The sequence below is a fragment of the Sciurus vulgaris genome (assembly GCF_902686455.1).
Source record: "Sciurus vulgaris genome assembly, chromosome: 2".
Lineage (NCBI taxonomy): Eukaryota > Metazoa > Chordata > Mammalia > Rodentia > Sciuridae > Sciurus > Sciurus vulgaris.
Window position 1 is genome coordinate 49,016,455 of NC_136462.1, and position 25,008 is coordinate 49,041,462.

At 37.8% G+C, this 25,008-nt stretch overlaps 1 protein-coding gene across 9 annotated transcripts in view; it reads right to left on the reverse strand.

The window, feature by feature from the left end:
• Nucleotides 1-2,686: 2,686 nt before the first annotated feature.
• LOC306649980 (uncharacterized protein) overlaps nucleotides 2,687-25,008 on the reverse strand; it is a 193,119-nt gene continuing 170,797 nt past the window's right edge. For 4 of the 9 annotated variants that reach the window (XR_013760760.1, XR_013760761.1, XR_013760764.1 and 1 more), the window contains 2 exons: nucleotides 5,637-5,797; nucleotides 2,687-2,922 (listed from right to left, as the gene is read on the reverse strand). Coding sequence is in view for 1 of the 9 variants with exons in the window: in XM_079121563.1 (XP_078977689.1) it covers nucleotides 2,692-2,813; nucleotides 2,897-2,922; nucleotides 3,315-3,356; nucleotides 5,665-5,797 (323 nt within the window). In the remaining 8 variants the exon portion in view is untranslated. Of the gene's footprint in view, nucleotides 3,357-5,636; nucleotides 5,798-25,008 lie in introns of all 9 variants that reach the window. The other 5 variants (XM_079121563.1, XR_013760762.1, XR_013760765.1 and 2 more) reach the window with 5 other exon arrangements.

A 25,008-nucleotide genomic window follows, 5' to 3' on the forward strand; every position in this document is an offset into this window, starting at 1 on the left:
TGCCATGGAACCCCCTGTGTTCACATATGCACTGGTTCATACTGGACCTGCAGAGCAGGAAGTCTCACCAGCAAGGCCCTTGGCTTATTCCCACTGGCCATTTATACTGCATGCAGCGGCCCTTACTGAGGAGGTGGTCACTAACTTGGGTTCAGCTTTCCACAGTGGCCATAAGTGGAACAGGTCATATGACCCAGAAATGCAGAGGAGCTGTGGTGTTCCTCAAAAAATGGAAGATGGTGTGTAAATCCTCCTCCTCTCCTCCTTCTCCTACAAAGACTGTCCTGAGACAAAATAATCCATGCCATCTCTCTAAAGATGTCCTAAAGAACCAGTGACATTGTTGAAAAGCTGTGCCCAGCTTAGGAATGTGCCCCTTTACATTCTCTTCCTCATGCTGCCTGTCTCTCTTTTCCCTTCTGTTTCTTTGGGATGGCTCTTCACTTTGAAAATGTAACACATACAGCTTGGCCCAGGCTTTGTTTTCTAGGCTAACAGGAGGCTAAGATAAGTGGCATCCTTAATGCTATACAAAGCTGGGATTTGAACCCAAGTCTACTTCAACCATAAAATACAGATGAACAGACACCCCTACCCCACCCCATTTCGACCACCAGGTAGTCATATGGAAAAAGGAAAGAGTGAGACTAATACAAAGCAAGGACAGGTCTGTCTGAACTCCCAAAGAAGAAATGAGAACAAGGATGAAATAAAAATAAAGCCGCCACTCTTCAGCCTTCTGTCTTTCCATCCCAAGTTGTCTCTCAATTATCAAAGGCCTCAATTATCCTGGGAAAAGAAATTGCCTGATGAAGATAATGGAAGTTTGTTCCTGTGTAATTCTTACTGTTTGGGGTATCTTCAAGTACACTACCTCTAAAATGGACACAAAGTGTTACTAGCTATTTCAAGAAAGACTACATTATATCTTTAAGATGAAGAATGCAATTTACAGATCTTAACCTCAGAACACCAATTACCACAGTTCTTATATCTTTTATTACCCGTGTTACCTTCTGCCTCTGTAGAGATTCTTCAAAAACATCTCAGTTAAAAAAAAAAAAAAAAACCTACATATGGAATAACAGTCAAATGGTCTACTGGAAAAGTCTGTCATCCTTAGCAAAGAGATATGTGTATCTACTTTGCGTTCTTATACTACCTTGAGGAGCATTAGGTTTTCACACTGAGCACTGACATTCCAGTAATGGAAAAAAAAAAATCTCCAAAATAATCTGCCAGCTCCATCTCATGGATCTAGAAATAATTCTCTCCAGTTGCAAGGAAGAAGGGCCACACATTACCAAATAAATCTGCTCTGGCTTCTCTTCTAGCAAGTCGTGCATCTTCTCCCTGGAGTACTATTAAATGGATGATACAATAATTCCCTTGGACTCTAATAATCTCCTAGCTCATCTCCTTGAACTCTGCTTCTAGCCTCTGCAACATGTCTGGACTCAGACAGCATCTCTGTCATGTAATTTATGTTTTTGCACACACCCCTCCTTCATATCCTTCACTTCATGAAGGACAATTCATTAGGGAAGATCACAGAAGAGTCTCCTTGTTCACATAAAAATGCCACAGTCATCAGAGAAAACTAAAAATATTTCAACTATCCCTTCTGGCATCTTCACAGAATTCCAGAAATGTTTAAAAATCAATCATAAGCCTGGTATTAAAATCTTTATTTTTCTGCAAATGTACCCAAAATAATAACCTTGAAGTTAAAAAAAAAATCTTGAACTCAATACATTTGGAATTCCCAGCTTCATGAAGCCTGGGTTCCATCTCTATTGACTATCATATCCTCAAGGAAGCTCCAGCAGATCTCGAGGTAGTCTATTTGTCAGTCCAATGAAGTATTCAGAGTCAGACTTGAGTAAATCTCTCTCTCTCCCTCCCTCTCTCTCCCTTGTACCTTCCATCTGCCATCACTACTGCTATAAAATTTTATATGGTTGAAATAGAGATTAAGGGTAGCTTTGGACAGGAAAGAAAGTCACTTTTCCAAGTCCAAGAGGCTGGCCAAGAGGTGTGTGTGCAAGTAGGGAGTGCCATCCAACACTGTGCCTTGATTACGAGGTTGGCAATGAAAACTTCAATAACTGAAAATACATCTGTGAGTATCACAGCCATTTGAATCTCCTGAAGCTGCCCTGCCTCTCCCGCCCAACTGCCAACAGCAAAGGGTTCCCCGAGTCATGGGCCTTAAGAACATCAATTGCCATATATTCAGGACAATGTTGTTTACAGAGAACCACTAGTCCATTTAAGAACTCCATATTCCTATGAAATAATCACGACCACTCAAGAAAGTAGAATCACATGGATTTTATTTAGTTTTCAAAACAGAACTTGGCTATACAGAAATAGATTTTAAGGAACCTAGTCATTTGGAACCAAAAAATAAATAAATAAAACTCTCTGGGTCTACTTTTAAAAAAATTTAGGTGTTTTCCTATGTTTACTTTGACTTCAGTGGCTTTTTGGCATCCATTCATGCAATTTCAAGATGACCAAGTGACTCACACACCATCCAAAGTGCACAGACCAAAGCAATTTCAGAGAAATCCAAAGAGGGAAGATTATCTATTTGGTCAACCTTCTGTTTGAAGGAGAATCACCACTTTGTTTTTATATTATGAATCCAGCTTTTACACTGTAGATGTTACTGAAGTTGAGGAGCATTCAGGAAGGAATTGAGATGTCAATATTCAGTGTTGGAAAAATAATCCATATTTTTGAGATTTGGGGATGAAGATGGAACAGAACCATACATTCAAAGGAAGTCCTTTCTCCCACAGAGAATGCTGTTCAACAGGTTCAGAGGCAAAGTTAGACATACGAAGTCCATTTGTCTTCAAGGGTGGTAAAAAGGGGGAGATCTACTGACCTCTCCATGATTCCTTTTCCTCAAACCTATTTTATGGAAATTCCAACAGGGTAAAAAAAAGGACAAAATGAAAAAAGAAGTCTTATTGATAATAATAACCATTCTTTCCTCAGACATGTTCACAATGCCCAACTTCTTTATGATTTTTCTGACTTCTAGTATTTTTTACTCCATATTCAAATGGTTTTATATTGTTTTCCACTTTCAGTGAGAGAATTTCATGGTAATATTTTTAAAAATATACACTCAAAGGAAAAGGAAGTAAACTTTTTTTATGAAAAGCAAAATATTACAACATTGAAGAATCTCATGAAAATGTTATGTAAGAAATTGGTGAGCTTACAGAAGAAATTTAGCACACAAAAAACTACATAGAATCATCTTAGTAAATCTAAGTACTACAGAGAAAAAGGCTTACCTTGTGTAACTCCTCAGAACAGAACTAAGCCTGAAACTCAGCCTAATAGGAAAAAGATTTTAGTCTATTTTAAGAAAAATACAATAGAGTTGTCTAACATTAGAACACACTGCATAAATAAAGAGTAAGCTTTTCAACACTGGAAATATTTTAAGAGAAGCTAGACAACTCCTTGTTCAGGGACTGTCTACTTGGAATGATAAATGAACAATATTTCCAACTGAAAGTGTCTATGATTCTCTAAGTACCAATTGGTATTGGCAATTATGATTAAGTTTTCTGAAGTAAAAATCAAAACTAGAACCAAATTATCAACTTTAACAAAACATCCTTTAAATGAACATATTCATTGATTTTCTTTCCATTTATCAAATCATTTTTGAGATCTAGAATATGCCTTATGTTTTTATATGCTGCACTATAATGATGGACAAGGATCATCCTCATGACACTTGCATTCTTCCAAAAAACATGTTTACAAATATACATGAGGAAATTTCAGAGAGTGATAAATTCTGTAAAGAAAATAACAACATAATAGGATAGAGAATGAAGATAGACAGCTACTTAAGCCGTGGTGAACAGGGAGGTCTACCCTTGGAAATATAATTTGAACACAAGACCTATATGAATAGAAAAAGTTGTCCATGCTAATATAAGGGCAAAAAGAGGTTTACGCCGAGGAAAGGGCATTTGGAAGGGCTCCTGAGACAGAATGGATCTTGATCTAGAAAATGAATGAGCTGGAGTCAGAGAGAAAGCAGGATGCAGGTCACAGAGGACTATGTGGACCACAGAAAGACATTTGGATTTTACTCCTATTACAGTGGAAATTTGCCAGCAACTGATAGCAAGGGAGTCATGTGATCTGAATAACTTTTAACAATTACTCTGGTTATTGCGTAGAAAATACGGCTATCAGGAGCCAAAGGTGGAAGCAGGAGGACTGGTCAGAAGCCATCATAGTGATCTAGGAGAGAGCAAATGAGAGTTTGGGAGGTAGCATAGTTCAATTAGCATGGTAACCATTCTTTAGACATTTAGATGAAACAATTGCAGAGAGAGAGAGAGAGAGAGAGAGAGAGAGAGAGAGAGAGAGAGAGAGAGAATGTGTATGTGTGTGTGTGTGTACACCTTAAGAAGTTTATATATATATATATACACTAATTTTTAAATTGAGAACAGGAGTCATCAAGAAAGGAATCCTTTGAATAAATTGTGGGAGAATTAAACAAAACACTAAGACGAGTTTTTATTTTATTGCCCAGAAACTCTGTCCCAGTATTCCAAAGGTCAAAACTCCATCGTGTCTAGTTTTATCACTAGATCTGAATGACAATGAAACTGGTATTCATAACAGTTGCAGGGATGGACTTCTTTCTCCAACTGTGAGAAGACATGGGAATCAGCCACAAACTAAATCTGGGGACCTTCTCATGGCCTGTCACAGAGCCACAAGGAACAATTCACCAAAAAAGCAAGAGCCTTCTCCAGGTTTACCAAACAGGAAAGAAATAAAAAGTCAACTTAACCAGTGTGGTTGTTGTTTTGCATTTTACCTTGGGAGAAATATACAGTTGTTTGGGAACTGTAGGTGATGGGGACCCATTCAACCCAGGATTTAAGTGGGGTTGCGTGCAGATGGATAAGCCATCAATCACTCTGGCCCTAGGTGGAAAATCTTTGCTTAAGTCATCAACACTCCCATGTGTAATCCTACCTGCGTTAAGCAGGGGGATTTCTGTTTTTCTACTGTGACTTGATATTGAGAAATAACACAAGCAGATAAGCTTTATAACAGCAATAGGAAACTCTGTCATTCCTAACAAATGAGAATTACTGGGCTATACAAGCAGGACTCTGGCTCACGGGCCATGTGTGTGATGATCTAGGTAATGTGGCAGAACCTGGGTTGCTCGGAGGGAGCCCAGCAAGGGAACAAAATGGTTGAAACACACAGGGGAAAGGAGTAGTGGGGGAGCAGGGAAATCATGAGATAAAGAGACCAGCCATCTCCCCAATTTTCAAAATCATTCCTATTCACCTATTTTTCAATTTGTTTAAACTCGATGGCTAATTTGGGAGAGTTACATTATTCCCAAAGGCTTTGTGCTACTTTGATAGATGGTGTCCATAGTGGCCCTGACGCTGTGCCCCTCTCATTTCTACTTTAAAACTTCAAGGAAGATGGTTGTCACTTAATGTCTAGTGAATGGTTTTGGTGTGTGAGTTGTTCAAAATATCCCACCCTTCCTTCTTTTTCTTCCCACCCGACGATACCCATACCCACCTACTCTTCTCCTCTTTCCAATGTGGCCCCACCTACTCTTCTCCTTTTCCCATTTTTCACCTTCTTCCAAGAAGCAGTTTGGAATTCCAGTTAGTATAAAGATGGTAGTTGCAGCCACTTGAGCAGGAAGTTCTTGGACTTAGATAGATCACCCTTTTATGGTTTGTTCTTTTAACATACTCTTGAAAGTTTACTGGAAAAATGTAAAAATGCTTATTAGATATTTCTGTAACAATATGCATTTGTTTGTATGAAATTGAAATACCTATAAAATTAAGATTATACAAAAAACAAAATGAATATTTTCATAGAAAACTAATAGTTGAAAAGAACATCGTTAGACTAAATGAAAGTTAAGTGTTTGTTAAAATTAGGGGAAATTGGAACAAATTATTGTACTGAATGCTATCCTGTCTGTTCTATGACAATAAGTCAGTCTTATCAAAATAGGTTAACGAGAGTTTTCAAACTCAATATTATCAGCATGATGTGTGAGCATTTACATTGTTGTGGTTAATTCCTATATGAGTATTATCCAGAGTTTGGGAAAGAGATTGGTCATTGGAGTAAACATCTGTGTGTGAACACACACGTCTATTTGTATGCATATAAAGACACTAATATATAATACACATGTTCTTTAAAAAATGAATTGGGATGAAATACACACCAACTGATGATGGCTATCAACATATTCATTGCTTAAACATTTTTTTAAAAAAATTTTTAGTTGTAGATGAACACAATGCCTTTATTTTGTTTATGTATTTTTATGTGGTGCTGAGGATCAAACCCAGTGCCTCATACATGCTAGGCAAGAGCTCTATCATAGAGCCACAACTCTAGCCCTTAAACTGGGTTTATAATATAAATCAATTAGGAGCCACAATCTCAGGGAAGCAAAATTGTAGTGATAAAGAACAGTCTCTAGACCCAGACTCCTGATAATTTGCCAAGTGATCTTGGGTAAGTCAAACTCTCTGCCTTGATTTCCTCATTTGGGGTGGCAACATCACTGGTAAATTTTTCATGACGATTAATGAGCTATTATGTGAAAAGTGCCTGACACTGCTCATGGTACATGGTAATTGCTATTTGAGTGTTTGTTGTCATCATTATCATTTTTGTTGTCATTAAGATATGACCGTCCAAAATAAAAAAGCAAGCTATGAAATGTCACAACTTTTTATTGCAAGAAAGAAATGCTCTTCAATGATTTCTTTTTGATTCAGTTAGAAGTCATGTGTTTTTTTAAAATTATTTTTTAATATTTACTACATGCTAAGCACTGTTTAAAACAGATGCTCGCAACCATCTCTGGTCTCAGGTAGCATATATTCCAGTGAGATGGGTGGTATTTATGGTTCATCTGTGCCCTAAGTCATTTCAAAGCATTTTTGAAGAACTGTTTTAAAGAATGAAAACACATACATACATACACGTTTTTCTCTGTAGACTGGCAAGAGATTAATGTATCAATGTCCTTTAGAACTATGTTTTAATCATGCCATTGTTAAGAAAACATATCACTTCTGCTTTATAAGCCATTATAAGGCTTTATCTTGATTTTCTTCACATTGGTCTGTTTCATTCCAAGTGACAGGTCAATAGGAAAGAACATACTATGAGGCTCCCTTATCCCAGACAGGTTAACACATTTGATTATGTGAGCCCTCAAAGAGATTTTTTAAAATCTCATCAGCAGGTTATTTTCAAACACAAAGAGAAGGAAATGTCAAATCAAGCTCCATTATAATTTCACTGAGCAATTTTAGCCCAAACTACACACACAGGTTGAACCTGGCCAAGAGATTCAACACCCACTTTTATGTGCATTAGTTTGGAAAGTCATGATATTGAGTCTCAGAATAAGTTGAAGACACATAACTAAAGTCTAGTGGTCTGGATCCTAATTCTGTGCAATCTGCAGGCAAGTCATCAGATTTCATAAGACCTGTGTTCTGTACAATGGGATAAGAGTTCCTACCTTATTTTTGTCATAAGCAAAAATCTAATGAGATATCTTTAAGTAAAATGGAGTACATTAGCATAAATAGTGGTTTTGATGCTGGGATATGGACTACGTAAAGATGGTAGAGATGATGTTCAGAAGGATCTGTCAGGGTTCCACCAGGGAAGCAGAAGTAGAAGTGCTGGTTGCAAGGATTAGCCTTGTGGAAGCTGGATATGCACTTCGTAAGGCTGCTGTCCTCACATCTGAAACTTGAGTCGATGTCTGTGGAGCAGGTCATCAGGATGAGAAGATGATCAGGAAGATTATCGAGCACAGGCTGGAAGCCACTGACACAAGCCAGAACTGCACAAGGGTGGAATAAAACCCGAGATTGGCATTGGTACGGGACAAAAGTCAGGGCCCTTTGTCACAAAACTGAACGCACACCTGGCCCAGGAGTCAGACAAAAGGAAGGAGAATCCAGGGGATATTGTGCAATTGTAGATTCAGCTGCTACTTTACATCAATCATAAGGTGACTCAGAAGATTATTGTTACCTTGTGTGCACTACAAGATGGCTGTTGTTTCCTGTCTGGCCTCCAAATCGCCCAAGAACTTTCTCTGTGGTCTCCATATCACTAGACATATGTAAGTATGTGAATTCTGGGAAGTGCAGTTCAACCTAGCCAACTTGATACTCTGCAAGGTCCTCACAAAGCCCTTCACCTTCTCATCCAGACAAATGCCACTAAGTACTGACATGTCTATTGCACTAGTTAACAGCAAGAGCTTTGGAATCTTCCTGACCCAAGTTCAAGTTCAAAGCTTACCATTATCTTGTTTGTGGACACTAGCAAGCAAATTATTTAACTCTCTGTGCCTCAGCTTCCTTATCTCTATAATTGGGGTTATAATACCTATCTTATCAGTCAGATCAAAGATTAGGGAGATGATACAGGTAAAATGCTAGTACAGTACTACTAGTATATGGCATTGCTCAGTGACAGATAGTCGTTTTTATCGTAATGGTCATGACATTGACTCCTAAGTGCTAACCACATCAGAGTCAAATGTCTGAAGAGATTCCCAGAGATCTCTTTTCTCTACTCAGCCTTAAGTACATGCTTAAGAAGAGTGCTAAAGAAGTGTTTAAAGAACATTCTTGAGGTAAATAAGAATGAAATCAATTTATACATCTAATCATAGAGGTCAACTATTTTTATATTTTCCCAGCTGCTGGAGATATTTACTGAAAGAACATTGGTATTTTGAAGCATTGTGTTTCCAAGTTGACTTGCAGAGTGGGTTCAACAGAAAAAGCACTTATTAGGTAAGCCAAATTATGTTGGACAATATATGTCAAGAAATAGGGTTATGAGTATGAACTCTGGGGACAGATGGCCTGGGGTCAAATCCTGGCTCTATCATTTAATGTGCCTGGGCAAGTTCTGGAAGTTCTTTCATTTTCTACTTCTGTATAATGGAAATAATACCAGCATATATGTCATAGAGTCATGGAGTCCAACTTATGGACTACTGAGTTATACATGGAGTGCTTAGAATAATAAACATGGTGGTCATCACATAAACACTTGCCATCGTTGTTGTCATCATCATTATCATCCGTGGATCTCATCTTCTTTCAGCCAGGAATCGGTACCTACAAATTCAGGTCCATCTACATCCAACAGGAAACATAAAAGCAAGCAAAGAATAAATGATCTCCACTCAAGTACTAGCATTCAACTCTCCAACACCTGCACTCCTACTTACTGCAGTCTACCTCCTGTTTTTTGCCAAGGCAACCTCTTCTGGATTTGGCTTTTCACATGCCTACATGCAAATTTGATCAGTTCTTTATATTTACTTAACTGAATTTCAGGACCTTTCTGTTGGCCTGTTGTGGATCCTGCCACTCATGTTCCAGAGAAATAGTCCATTAGAAAGGATTTCCATGACACTTGGGGCCTAAAAAGAATTGATGAAATAGTTTTTCCTCATTACTTGTTTTAACAATTCAAAATTATGCATTCTTTCACAGTCTCATTGTTCTAAAGAGGGTGCAATCCTTCATGTTTTTTGCTCACCCACTGGAAAGCAGTAGATAATTGAAAATTGAGCTCTGCTGCTCTATGAAGGCTGTGGGTTTTCTCAAATGTTTGCTTTTCCATGCTTGCACCTGCACTTCACCATAATAATACAGCCTAAGAGTTTAAATAGAGATGTGTCTAATTCAGAACACAGAAGCTTAAGGAAAGATTTCTGTTTTTAAAAGAGATTCCTATAAATGATTTAGCAAATTTGAGCATATAACCTGTCCAAAAGTGCTAGCACACTTTGCTCCAAGCAGCCAATTTTGCAGGCAAAGCTGTGGTTTTCTTGTTCCTTCTGCGACCTGTGGCTGCCATTTCCTCATAGCAGAGTCCTCAGTGATGCACGAACCAGGGATGTATTTCTCATTTGTGCATACAAGTGGTTTCCTTGAATTATGAGCCCCAAAGTTCCAAGACACTTACAGTCTGGGTGGCCACACAGGTATAAGTGCATAAAAGTCTGCGCTTAGCATGGCTCAAGGAGTGAACGTATTCACTTCAAACAACTTGTCTCTCTGGGAACATGCTAACAGCACTCCATCAGGAAGAGGCATATTTGTGGTCATAATGTACTAAGCAATGGTACAAGAAACACACACTAAGAGAAGTTAGAACACCAAAAAAGCAAAATAAGTCCAGCTTCTTTTAGGAAAAGATTCTTTAGATCTCCCTTCCCCTCCTTCCACTGAAACATCTTAGTTCCTTGGAATTCAACAGTAATGCAAAAAGAGAGATTATGTCTGTGGGCCCAGCCATAAACCCAACAGTAGCAGATATTAAAACCTAGATTTTGAAAAAGGATAAAAAATAAGCATAACAAATGTTTTGAGAAAGGACCTCCTAATTTTGTGCTAATTATACAAAGTAAAACCTCCTCTAGAGAAAAAGTTGTTCTTATAATGACAAAAGAACTCTTAGAAGGTTATAACTGCCAGGTGTAGTGGCACACATTTATAATCCCAGCAACTCCAGAGGCTGAGACAGGAAGATTGGGTGTTCAAAGCCAGCCTCAGTTGACTGAATGTGACTCAGTGGTCAAGTGCCCGTGAGTTCAATTCCTGGTACCCACCTGCCCCCCCCCCAAAAAAAAGTTAAAACTATTGCCTTGGAAAAGTTAACTCATACTGGAAATACTCAGTCTCTATCATTGTTTCCCGTCTTATGTACCTAGCAACAAAATTATTCCTGATTATAAAGGACACATTTGCCTATTAAATGAAAATTGCCAGACAGCAATGTCATGATAAGCCCTTATGAATGCGCAAATTTGATTCTGTTTGGTATATTTGTACTTGAACTAAAATTACCTACAGATGTATTTCTGACTGCAGAATAGATACACCCTAAAGAGTTGCCAGGAAATCTTTGAACAGAAAATTATCTTTAGAGTGCTGGGGGAACGCATTATTTGCAAGGGCCTTGAAATGAATTATTTAGTGTATAGTGTGGATTTATGGAGAGAGCCTTAGAGGTGAAAAATAAAAAAAAAAAAAAAAAAAAAAAAAGACATGATATTTGCCCTAAATTAGACTCCAATTTAGGGTATTGTTTCAAGAATTGAGATTTTCAGTTATTTTCACATATTGAATTTTTCTAAAATGAGGCCACACACACACAGTTCCCAGGGTCTTGGTCAGTACTTCTCGATTTCCTCAGGCCTTCTATAGTGAGGATTCACTAGTGAGTCCAGCATCACCAGCCCATTCTCCAGACCATCTTTGACTTCTTCCTTCTTCCTCATCTCCCCTAATCAGAGGAGAATTGGAAGAAGATGGGGAGGTCTCTCCGAGACTCTCAAATCACATCATGTCAGTAGCCCTAGTCCATCTATATTTAGATCCTACTGTATGCTAAATACGATAAGAACAAACTCACTGCAGCATTACTATAGAGATTTTTTGCTCTTGGTTCAGTTATAGCTGAAAATACATTCACATGGTTAAGAGGACTCTGGTGGCCTCCTGAACCTGGTCTAAACAACAAAGGTCTGTTGGTGATTTAATGGCAGCCAGTGAGTCAGGAATAATGTTCTATACTCTCGGAACCAGGGAGAGCTAAACCCTGTAGGTATTTCAGTTCATGAACAGTTAAATGCGTCTCCAGAGATATATCTAGTGCATGATGCTGTGGCATTTGACTATATCCTTCTCAACATACCCTGTGTCTTGACCTCTGTGACACCATCATACTGTCCTGGTTTTATCTCTCTGTTAGTAACAAAACCAATAGTAATGATCATTTACTTTCATCAAGTGCTTCTTCTGTATCAGACATAGGACTAAGTATATTTCTATGTATTATCTCAAGCCCCCAGCAGTGACTTCTCAAAGTGCTTTCCCTCTTCATTTTCCCATAGATTCAAAAACTACCAATAGCCTAATCATTACCAATTATTATCTCTAGCCCAGACCTATTTTTGCATTCCAGACCCACTAACTACTTAATTGGCAACTCTTCTTGAATATTTTTGCAACATCTCCAAGTTAACTCTTTTGGCTAGGGGTGTGGCTCAGTGGTAGAGCACTTGCTTAGCATGCTTAAGGTTCTGAGTTCAATCCCCAGCAAATCACACACATGCACACATGCACACACACACACACACACACACACACACAGAGTTAACTCATCTTTTCTCATACAGCAGCCTCTTCTCTAATTTCCCATAGCTCAGGAAATGGCACTAAATAGATGTCATTCTTGACGCTCCCTTCCCTCAACACTCATGTCTAATTCACCATCCACCCGACTGATACAGTCTCCATAATGTATATACCAAATCTGCCACCTCTTTCATCTGAACCCATGTAATCACCCTGTTCCCAGTCTTCCTACTTTCAATTTTCTCCAGTGCCAATTTATTCTCACAAAACAATTAGAAAAATCTTTTCAAAATAAAATAGTCTCTTGCTTAGTCAAAACTTTCTTTGTGGCTTCACATGGCACTTAGGATAAAATTGAGAATCTTTATGTGGCCTCCACCCACATCTCCAGCCCTCCTCTCACCATATTCCTCTTGCTCCCTCTACTTCTACCTCCATTGTTCATTTCCCCCAAATACTCTAAGGTCATCCCCACCTCAGAACTCCCCCCACCCAGCTCCCCTTCATTGGCATCTTAATGTGGTCCTCCCTCCCTAGCCTATACTCTTTATGAGGAAAGAGACTGCACCTGAAGAGCCAGCATAATGTCTGGCCTATAAGTGTGCAGTAAACATTTGGTGAATACATGAACTGAAATACCTTTTGAAGGTCTGTTATGTGCCGGATTAAGTGAGAGACATGTTGCCTTCTCCACAGGATAGTTTCCAAGCTGGCAGCTGGTTTCCCTAAGAGCATGCAAATATGGAAGCAAAAGAGGAAAAGCAAGACAGAAACATCTTTTTGAAACCTAATGCCTAAAATGTCATTACATTACCTTTGCCTTGTCTATTCACTAAAAGCAATTTACTAGGTCTAGCCCACAGTCAGATAAAGGGTATGACACAATGTCATGCATACCAGAGGCAGGGATCATTGGAGACCATCTGAGAAATTGCCCATCAGACTGGCTATCACTCTATGCCAACTTACATAAGCCTGTTCCTTCATTACTAAATCTTCATAGCATTCTAAGGTAGAAATAAAGTGATTTATTGTTTGAACAATTCCCTATCATTGGAGATATATATATAAAATATATATATATCATATATATGTGTGTGTGTGTGTATTATAATTTTGCACTAACTTTGTAATAAATATCCTTAAACACACACTTTCATACTGATCCAATTATTTCTAAAAGATCAATTTCTAAAAGTGAAGTTACTGCACCAGAAGATCTTTGTAAAATAATTATTCCTGTATGCTGCCAAATGGCCTTCTAAAAATGTTATACCAATTCACCTCTCAACAATTTCTGACTAGTACTTTAAACGCTAATCATTAAAATGTTTCAATATTCAATTTCTCTACCACATAAGAAATACTGGGTTGGGATTATTTTTTGTTATGGCCTCTTCCCAATGATGCATTCACTAAGTGCATAGTCTGTATTTGCTTATCTAAAGATGTGACACCTATAACTGCATAATTACTTCATTCCTCTTTCTTGCACAGTTTTTCTTCTTCATCAGAGAGTTGATGGTGACAGATGTATTAGCTAATGCTTCATTTTCTGTTGCCATAACAAAATACCTGAGACTGGGTAATTTATAAAGAATAGAAGCCTATTTGGCTCATGGTTCAGGAGCCTGGGAATTCCAAAAGCATTGTGCAGGCATCTGTTCAGCATCTGGTGAGGACCCTCCTTCTGCATCATAACATGGTAAGGAATACCACATGGTGAAAAGGGGCTAGTTCAGGTCTCTCTCCCTCTTCTCATAAGGCTACTAATGCCATCTTAGGGCCTCACCCTCATGACTTCATCTAATTCTCATTACCTTCCAAGGGCGCCATCTTCAAATACATTAATTTATGAACACAAAGATTAAGTTTTTACCATATGACGTTCAGGGGGACACATTCCGACCACAGTACATCTGTAACAGACAAAAGTAGAACTCTCAATGGCTTATATATGAAAATTCATTTCTCAATCACACAAGTCCATCTTAGATTTCAAAGAACTCTTCAGAACAGTTTTTCTTCCCAGGGTGATTAAGGGATCCCTCCTGTTTCTATCAGGTGTTCTACCATTTCAACACATGGGCTCTTTGGCTGGAGTAAGCGGGGAGAGAGGGCTGGAGGATGAAGCGAGGGCTCTTAACTACTTCAGCCAGGAAGTGACGTACATCATTTCATTCAAAGCGTATTGACCAGAACTAGTCATGGAGCCACACCCAAGGATCTTGGTAAGCATCCAATTTTTAAAATCTTAATTTTACTAAGTATTAAATAAGTTATATCATTAAAACAACATTAATACATTTGAATAGTTGATGCTTGTAAACCCATAATATGATGATAAGTATATAGCTAATGAATTTAGTTCATATTTATTAACATATCTCTATAACAAAACACAGCAAGTAAAAATACACTTTGATGGCTAACAGAGGGTCTCTTTCATTGGGCCCAGATATTTTCAGCAAATCCATAACCTTCCTATAACTTTGGTCTTTTTGGTGAAGTCATGTAAAAATGTAAAAGAAGATCATACACCTCCGACCTTGCCTTGCTGCGTTCGAACGGACGTGTGCCACTTGGTCCCACATGTTGAAACAGCCATTTCCAGATGATGTATTCTTTAAGTGGACACAGCTTGGCACTGGACTTTTCCACCTCTCCTGTTTCTAATCATCCATTGCCTGGGCATGTCAGGGTCAGGCTTAAAGACTTGCTAGAACTGGATTCAAGATTTACGAGAACGAGATGTAACCAGGCCTCTCCCAGAGGTTTGGGAAGAACAGCTGGAGTCTGGCCCTTTGCATCATGACAAGGACTATTAAGAACTAAAGTAGTTAAAAAAAAAAAATGAGTGTATAAAAGCAAAAAGTAATCCAAAGGAATATCAAAGGCATCCTGGCCAGGGGCACCTCTAAAGCAAAAGAGCCTAGTGGCTCTGATTCTCTACCTCACTCACATTTCAAACTCTTTGTAAACAAGAAGCAAAAATTATTAGGTTGGAACTGTGGGTTTTCCCCCTTGACCCATTGCTGAATGGAGTTGAATCATTCCCACTCAAAGCATGAGGGGCTGTTTTGTTCTCCAGGCCCCACCCTGTGCTGATGTAATGCACCACGGCTGTGTTTTTCTGATGAGTATGCTAGGGAGGGTCCTCGCCAGGAAGAGGGAAGCTATTGCCCAGCGCTCCTGGAAGGGCAGGGAGAGAGGAGGTCTAAGCACAGATGTCTGCTGTGGAAGGGACTGACGGCTCACGCTGAGTATTGGAACGTTCACCTTGTCCCTTCTCTTAACGGAGCATGACTGCCCCCTGCCCCCACCATCTCCTCCAAGACCATCCATCCCTGAGAACTCATCACTCATCACCAGAGAGCTCTGGTTTCTTTCATTTGGTTCCTGCAGTTACACCTCCTTCCTATGCAGCAGTGGACAATGTCTGCAGACTAAGAATGCCTGCCTCCTCCTGATGCCCAGTTTCATGTGGAAGGAGGAAGAAACATCTCCAGGCCCTGCGATGGACAATCCAGGCAGAATCTTCTGGGCTTCCCTAATAGGAGCCCTGTCACCTACTTGAAGGGACTGTTTTTCTTTTTTAATGGCTTGATTTTCTTTTAATATTGAGTTCATATTTGTGAACATGACAGAAACACCAGAGGAGAAAATAAGTTTTAAATAAAAACTATAAACATTCCATTTCTTCAACTCCACCCACCAACACACATACACCACACAATTTTCCTCATTCCTGATTCGCTTCTTTAATGTATTACTTTTCCTTTTGGTTCTCACTGTTGCCTACTATTTGAAAATAACTTTAAAAAATTAAGTGTACAGTTCTCTTAAAAAGTGAGCAATATATGCAGAAAAACTTTCTACGTGCAATCTCTTAAACTATCCAGAGCCTGTCACACAAATAGTAAACAAATTTATTATTTTAAAGCAACTTTATTGTTTTTCATATGAAAACAATTTCACTGAAAAGTCTTTACTAAAAACGGTCTATTCCTAATGAATCAATGAAAGCCACACGTGGTCCTTGAATTTAAGGAAAATTGTTAAATAAATGTATATTTCTGCAAACCAATTCTTTTTCCTCTATGGAAATCAAATATATCCAGATCTATTCAAGGATTTCAACTTGCTCTGTTTATAAGTTGATTTCTTAAAAGTTCCCTTCAAAAAGAGAGCAATAGATGGAGAAGGTCACTTCCTACTTTAAAAGAGTACAAGAGTCGTGCACATTTTACAAATGAGGGGAAAACATTTTCTGGTTCTTTTTCATCATGATTGGAAAACATTTTAATTAAGCATTGAGTAATCTGCACAAATAATTAAAATTTTAAAAGAACACAGGTCAGGGCTGGGGTTGTAGCTCAGGAGTAGAACTCTTGCCTGGCACGTGCAAGGGCTTGGTTTAATTCCTAGTGCGCGCGCGCACACACACACACAAGCAAAGCTCTATAAAAGGACCATAGTTCATTTCAAACCATCCTTTTCAGTGATATTTGGTCATGAAAATTTTAAGTCTGAAAATAAGTAATAGCTGAAATGCACCTTGAGAAAATCAAACTAGTTCTTAGTACTAAACAGGTGAGGGGAAAAAATAATCCTTGAGTTTGTCAGTCTGAGATTAAAGACCATTTAGAAATGAAATCCAGTCTACCTTTGGTCTCTATCACCTCCTGCCTTCTGAGGACATTTGAATGGTTGTATTCCAACCCGATAGACTTCACTGCAGGGCTCTGACTCTGGTTAGCAAGGAGCCTCTTCCTAGAAGGCAAGGAGCTATACTGGGGCTTGGTTAGCATTGGTGTTTAGATATAGCCCTATGGGTTTGGCTAGTGGCATTGGCAGAAATCTGGAAGGTGTTAACCCAACTTCTTCTGGCAGAAGACCGTGGTGAGGAAGGTTATACCGTTCCAGGTGGGTTACTCCAGTTCCAGCCCAAAGTCAGCAACTGAGGCACACGGTCGCTCAGACTCTTTCTGATTCCTTTTCTGTTCCCCTCTCTTCACTTCCCTCATTCTTTCCCTCTGACTTTCCTCTCCTCTGCCCTTTATTTTCCCTCTCTTGCTTTCTCTCCCTCCTTTTGTATCTTGTTCCTGCAAGTGATCACCATTAGCAAGACTTACCCAACAGGTGATCTCTAACTATGGAACTTGTCCTTCCTAAAGCAGTTAGGGTTTTGAGAAGCTAAGTATCTTCACCAATCAAGCATTTGTTGCATCTCTACTGTATACCACACCAGATATTTGGTATCAAAAGATGATCTGGAGGCCTGGGGTTATGGCTCAGTGGTAGAGTGCTTGTCTAGCACGTGTGAGGTCCTGGGTTCAATCCCCAGCACCACATAAAACTAAATAAATAAATAAATAGCAAAAAAAGATACTGTGTCCAACTCTGACTATTTTTTATGGTTGTATTAACCTTATTTTCATTTTTATTTTGATTCATTGTACACAAATGGGGTACAACTGTTGTTTCTCTGATTGTACATGAAGTAGAGTCCCACCATTTGTGTAATCATACATGTACATAAAGTAATGATATTTGTCTTATTCTGTTATTTTTTCCTTCCCCCCACCCCCTCCTCACCCCTCTTTTTCCTCTATACAACTCATCCTTCCTCCATTCTTGCCTCCCTCCCACCCCCCGTTACTTATTATCATCTGCTTATCAGAGAGATCATTCGGCCTTTGGATTTTGGGGATTGGCTTATCTCACTTAGTATGATATGCTTCAAATGCATCCATTTACCTGTGAATGCCATAATTTTATTCTTCTTTATGATTGAGTAATATTCCATTGTGTATATATACCACAGTTCTTTATCCATTCATCAATTGAAGGGCATCTCAAGAATACAAGCAACAATAGGTGTTGACGAGGATGTGGGGAAAAGGTACACATACGTTACTGGTGAGATTGCAAATTAGTGCAGCCACTCTGGAAAGTGTTATGAAGATTCCTTAGAAATCTTGGGATGGAACCACAATTTGACCCAGCTATACCCCTCCTTGGCCTATACCCAAAGGACTTAAAATGAGCATATGAAAGATATTTTTAAAAAAAAAGACGATCTGGGTTTTAAACTATGTCTGGTAGGGGAAGACAAATCATGTTGGGTTACAGATTATTTTGATTCAGTAGAATAGGGAAAATGACAAAGATGGTGTATCAGTCAGGGTTTTCTCAGAACACTGAAGCTACTCTCTATATATTCTAAGTATAAAGAATATCGAATAAAATTCAGGGACTGCATGCATATTGGGAAAGCTGCTACTGAAGATCCCAAGATTGACAATGAAGATTTTACTCTGAGCATTGAAGGTGGGGGTGGGCAAAAGAGCTGAATCTTCCCTGGAAGTCAGCACAGAAATGAGTGAAGTCCGCAAACCGTAAAGCAAAAGCTCATGTCTGGAAGAGAGCTTTGTTTGACCCCACACCCTGTTGAGAAGAGTGACCTCCACTTCACCTCCATTCCCAAATCTCATGTGAGTTCCTCTCCTTGGTAAAATTAAATCTGAGCTACACAGGGGAGGTGACTCTAGGAAATGCAGTTCCTGGTCTTAGACAGGAGTGAGGGAGGGGGTCCAATTGACTACAGGAAATCCACCGTAGATAAGAAAAGGGTGCTATGCAGTACAGGGAAAGGCCATCTAGCCTAGATAAGAGCGGAAGAAAGAGGAGGCTGAAAGGCATCCTGGAAGGGCTTGCCTTAAATGGGTCTTAATGAATGACTCAGTTAGCCAAGAGGAACAGAGGGCATACCAGGCAGAAGGCACATGAGCAAAGTCACGGACATAGATACAGCAAGAACATTCAAGGAGTACTTTTGTATTAATTTTCTCTTCCAATTTTGTTTCAGTTTTTAATCAAAGAATAAAATGGCTTTATTTTCTTTTAAATTGAGCCCCTCATGAGCCACAACTATAATGATTAATTCATCCTCTCAATTTTAAAAATTGAAATCATTAGTATTTCCTTCATCAAATACCAAAATGTATCAGACAGTACCAAATGAAGTTTGAAATCATTGTATTTCATACCCCGCAATGACAGAGCAGTTTAACAGAATATATTCTTCAAAATAAAAACATGGATGACATTAGCCAGTCACAATACAAACACTACAGTTGGGATGTGAGTGTTTTCTGTCTGCCCACATGTTTATTGGCCAACCGAATGAAGTACTTAAGCTACAGGAGGTAAGGGCTACAAATCCTTAATAAAATGTTACCCAAAGAGGAACAATGAGAAAGATAAAAGAACCACACGGACCAAGACTCTTTTCATGCCAGGGACTCGGTATCTTTTATGGCGAAGACTTTTCAATATTCTTGGAAAGGATATCCCCCTCTGGTGCCCCGGTCAGCCAGACTTTCTGTACTGGCTGGCATCCAATCTTGCCTCAGGCAAAACCCTTTCCTTATTCAATTTTCTTCCCATCTTTGGAGAGCTCTGCACAGCCTGGAATACAGAATGCAAAAGCCCAGGCTTTCCAATCATTGCGTCTTTGAATTTAAAGGACACTGAATCACCACAAAGTCACCAAGGAGCATAATTTCTAAGCAAACTGCTCTGAGTGGAGGAGGAAAACTCTCAGTCAACCCTATTGAAGCAATTATTTGTAGCATATCCAGATTTTTTGCCAGTTCTCTCATTATGAAGATTTTGCCCATTCACATGTGAACTTTAAACACTGACAGATGGAATTCTTTTGTATAAACAATTTCAGATACACTACTCCTCCGTGGCTGTGTCAGTTGTTTACAGTATCAAAAAGCCACAGATATGCCTAAAAGTAAGGAAAGTCCGTATTTCTGCCAAAGGTTTGCATAACATCCATCCATAGTTTGTAGCTTGGTGCTCAAAGTGTTGCTGATGAAACACAGTTTCACAATCCATGAATTTCCTCAAAGGACCCGACTTCCAAAGTGACCCATGTCTTTGAGAAGGGCCACAGAATCTCGAAGCAGGTTGAGAAATGGAGTGGACCTAGGAGAAACTCATCTCTGTAAAATCATGAAGTGCTCAACTCCTCTCTCACAAGCTCATTCCCACAGGCATGGAGCAACTCCTCCAAAGCAGAGAACTCACTCTTCTTCTTTCCTACAGATCCAAGAGGCTTGGGGAGTTCAATAAAGACATTCAGATCCATTTTATAGTCCTCTCTCTTCCACCATTTAATTACCTGAATCTCCAATTTCTTCAACTTCCTCTAAGTGACCCTCTTCATTGGCTATTTGAGCTATTTGGGATCTTTTTTTCTTTCTTAAGTAACTCTCACTACTCCAAACTCCAGCTTTTCTGAGCATATGTTTAGTTTTATAAACTTTGCTCTCTGGACGAGTAGAATTGAGAAAGTATAACTTGTTCTATATACTTTGTGTACAAAAACTGTTTTAATAGCTTTATTGAAATATAATCCACATGAAATAGAATCAATACATTTAAAGTATATAATTCAATGGTTTTCAGTATGTATATTCACCATAATCACTTTTGGAATAGTGTCATTACTTCAAAAGGAGACTCTCTATCCATTGGAAGTCATTCTTCCTTTCCCCTTCAGCTTCCGACCACCCAGCTCTAGGCAACCACTTATCTACCTTCTGTCTCTCCAGATTTTCCTAACTTGAACATCTATATAAGTAGAATTGTGTTAGCCAGCTTTTTGTCACTGTGACAAGAATACCTGAAAGAACAATTTACTGGAGGAAAGGTTTTTCTGGGGCTCATGGTTTCAGAGGTTCAGTCCATGACCAGCCATCCCCATTGCTCTGGGCCCAAGTTAAGGTAGAACATCATGTGGAAGGGCTTGGCATAGGAAACCAGCTCAGCTTATGGAAACCAGGAGACAGAGAGAGAGAGAGACAGAGAGAGAGAGACAGAGAGAGAGAGAGCACGCGCAAATGAAGAGCAAGAGACAAAATATAATTCCCAAGGTCATGCCTCAGAGACTATTTCCTCCAGCCACCCCCACCTGCCTACAGTTACAACCCAGTAGGACATTCAAATTATTAACCTATTAAATGGATTAATCCACTCATTAGGTTATTACTCTCATAATCTAATCATTTCACTTCTGAACATCCCTGCATTGCCTCCATGAGCTTTTGGGGGGACACCTCATAACCAAACGAAAATAAGAATTCTATGTGGTTGTTACATATTACTTAACATAATGTTTCCAGGGTTCATTCATGCTACAGTATGCCTCAGAATTTTATTTCCTTTTATTGCCAAATAATATTACATTGTTTGAGAATATGCCACATTTTGACTATCTATTCATTATTTCACACATTTTTTATAGATATATGTTTCATTTCTCTTGGGAGTATTGCTAAGTATGGAACTCTAAGATAAGTCTTAGAGGGAACTACCAAATTGTTTTAGAAAATGATAGACCACTTCATATTTCCACTAGCAATATACAAGGCTACTAATTTCTCTACATTCTTGCTAACACTTGTTATGTTCTGTTTCTCTGTTTGTTTATTATAGCTGTGTTAGTGAGTGTGAAGTGGTATTGTTTGGTTTGCATTTCCCTGATAGGCTAGTGATTTGGACCATCTTTTTATGTGTGTGTTTTTTTTCTTTTTGTTGTTGGTTTTTTTTTTTTTCTTTTTTTTTTTGGCCATTGGTACTTTATTTTTAGAGGACTACCTGTCATATTTTCATCTGCTTTTAGATTGAATTATTTTTCATTATTGGATTGTTATTATAACAGGTTGAAATATTTTCCAAAATACTTGGAACTAGAAGTATTTCAGATTTCAGATAGTTTGTAATTTTGAAATATTTTCATATTTGTAATGAGACAGATACAAATCTTGGGGATTGAAATCAAGATTACATATGAAATTGGTTTCATATACAACTTATTCACACACCTGGAAATTTTATGCACTTTTATAGTGTTCTTGCATTTTGACTGCAACCTGTCCCATAAGGTCAGAAAGGAAATTTTCTACTGTGGACTAATAATGTAATACTCAAAAAGTTTCAGGTTTTAGAACATTTCATATTTCAGGTTTTAGAATTAGGGATCTCAACCTATTCTGTATTATTTCACTTAAAATAATATTTTCAAGTTTCATCTAAGTGTTGGAATTTACTTCCTTTCATAATATGTTCTTAAATTAATTAATATATTAAAACTGAATTGTAAGAGTCATCTTTTCACTTTCTTGATGGTATCATTTGCAACACAAAAGTTTGAATTCTTATGAAGTGAAATTTGTCTTTTTTTTTTTTTCCTCTTGTTATGTATGCTTCTGGAGTCATACCCAAGAAGGCTCTCCCTAACCCAAGATCATGAAGATTTACTACTGTGTTTTCATATAAGAATTTTATGAGTTTTATATAGGTTTAACTCTTACATTTACATTTGTGATCCATTTTTAGTTAATTTTTGTGGTGGTATCTAACATAATTCTTTTGCATGTGAATATCCAGTTGCCCCAAAATCATTGGTTGAAAAGAGACTCTTTCTCCATGTCATAGTCTTGGCATACCTGTCAAAACTCATAAATGTAAGGGCTCAGTTCTAGACTCCCAATTATTATATTCCATTAATGTGTACATCTATCTGTATGCCAGGACCACACTTGATTACTTAATAATTGTACCTTTGTAGTAAATAAATTAGTAAGTATGAGTTCAGTTTTGTTTTAGTCATTTTGGATACTTTTCATTTCCATATAAATTTTAGGATCAGTTTGTCAATTTCTGTAAAAAAACAAATACTGGCTGAAATTTTGATAGAGAATAAGTCATTTCACATAAATTTGGGGAATAATGTCATCGTTGGGGTTCAGAGAACAATACTCCAAAATATGACAACTTAGTGTACTGAGTATTTTGAACTGAAGAGCCTCAGAAGCAAAATCTGTTGGTCTTCTCCCATCTTTCTTTCCCCACCCTTTACTTTCCCCTGAAACAAGGCATAGAAAACAGAATTCCTCTTCTCCAAGATAGGCATAGAAACTAGATGTCCTCTGATCCAAAGTAAGCCACAAAATCTGGAAAGATTTCTCTCTCCCTTCTCCCTTATTTCTTGAAAACTCTCATTCCAGAGGGTTCCTGCCCCATGCCCAGGAGAAAGGATTACTACACAGATTCCCGGAAGAATTTGGACAGAGTGGTCCTGTTGGGTTCCCCCTCAGTCTATTATAATTAGAACATATTATTTTGTCCAATCACATTTCCACATGCCTGCCCATTCTTCATTGAAATTAAGCATCAAAATACACAGTTTACACTGTTTATTTGGGTCTTTGCTTCTGAAGTTTTCTATATCACATAAAACATCAATTAAATAAGTTTGCTATGATTTTCTTTTGTTAACTTCTCTGTTGTTATAGAACTATAAGCTATGACCCTTACAATGGGTGAAGAAAGATATCACATCTTTGCAATCATATGCCATCTTAATAATAACTAAGTATTCCAGTCCATGAACATGGGATGTATTTCCATTTATTTAGATCTCCTTCAATTTCTGTCAACAATATTTTATAATTATTAGAACATAAGTTTTTAATTTTTTGTTAAACTTTTACCTAAATATTTTATTTTTGTTGCTATTATAAATTGAATTTTCTCTAATATCACTTTTGGAATATTCATTGTCAAGTGTATTGAAATTCAGTGGACTTTTGAATAGTGATCTTGTATTCTATTGCCTTGTTGTGCTTTTTTATTCATATTAATTTGTTCTTTTTAATTTACTAATACTTTCCAAATACAAGACCCTGTCATAAGAAAATGTACATCATTTCACTTCCTCTCCAATTGGAATGCCTTTTATTTTATTTCTTCTAAAATTACCTTTGCTCAATGCCACATTATTGAATAGAAGGGCAAGAACAAATATTCTTATTTTGTTCCTGATGTTAGGATTAAAAGCAGTCAGTATGTCACCATTAAGCATGAAGTTAACTGTGGGCTCTTTATAAATGTTCTTTATTGGATCAGAGAAATTCCCATCTACTCCTAGTTTGTTAAGTGTTTTATCCTTAATGAATGTTGAATATATATTTATCCTATAAGCTTCACTGGCATTCCATTGAAAACAGTAAAAAAAGGCTTTTATGTTTCAGTAGGAACACATAACTGGGCAACTATTTTCAAGTCCACACATACGTCTTTCCATTTCTGATTTCTAAGATCTTTTCATGATGGTGTATTAATTTCATAGTACTTTATGTGACTGCATTTAGAAACCATATCACTGCATCTTAACTTACAAGAATTCTATTATAAAATTCTCAACAAAGTGGATACCTCACCAAAATTCAAAGGTCAAAACAAAAGAAAGATTCCACTCCACTCCCCCACAACAAAAGTTCAGTTGATCAAGAGTTCAAATGTACGATTCAACTTGGGGAAGTAGAAGCTAAATTATACATGAGATAGGTATTTGAATACTTAAAATGTGACTAGTACAACTTAGAAATTGAATTGTAACTTCATTTCATTTAACTCAATGTAGTTATTGGGAAACTTTATGTATATTTGAAAAACTTGGTATTCAAATCTACTTCAACCTTAAATTTTATGAAATCTAAAAACAGATCGAGCACGATATTTCTGATGTACATGCAGCATCTGAATTGAGATGCCCTGTAACATAAAACACATAGGATATCCAAAATTTGTAGAAAAAGAGGACTTAAATATGCCATAATAGTTTTTAATATTGATTACATATTGAAATGAGAATTTTTGATATATTAAGTGAAAT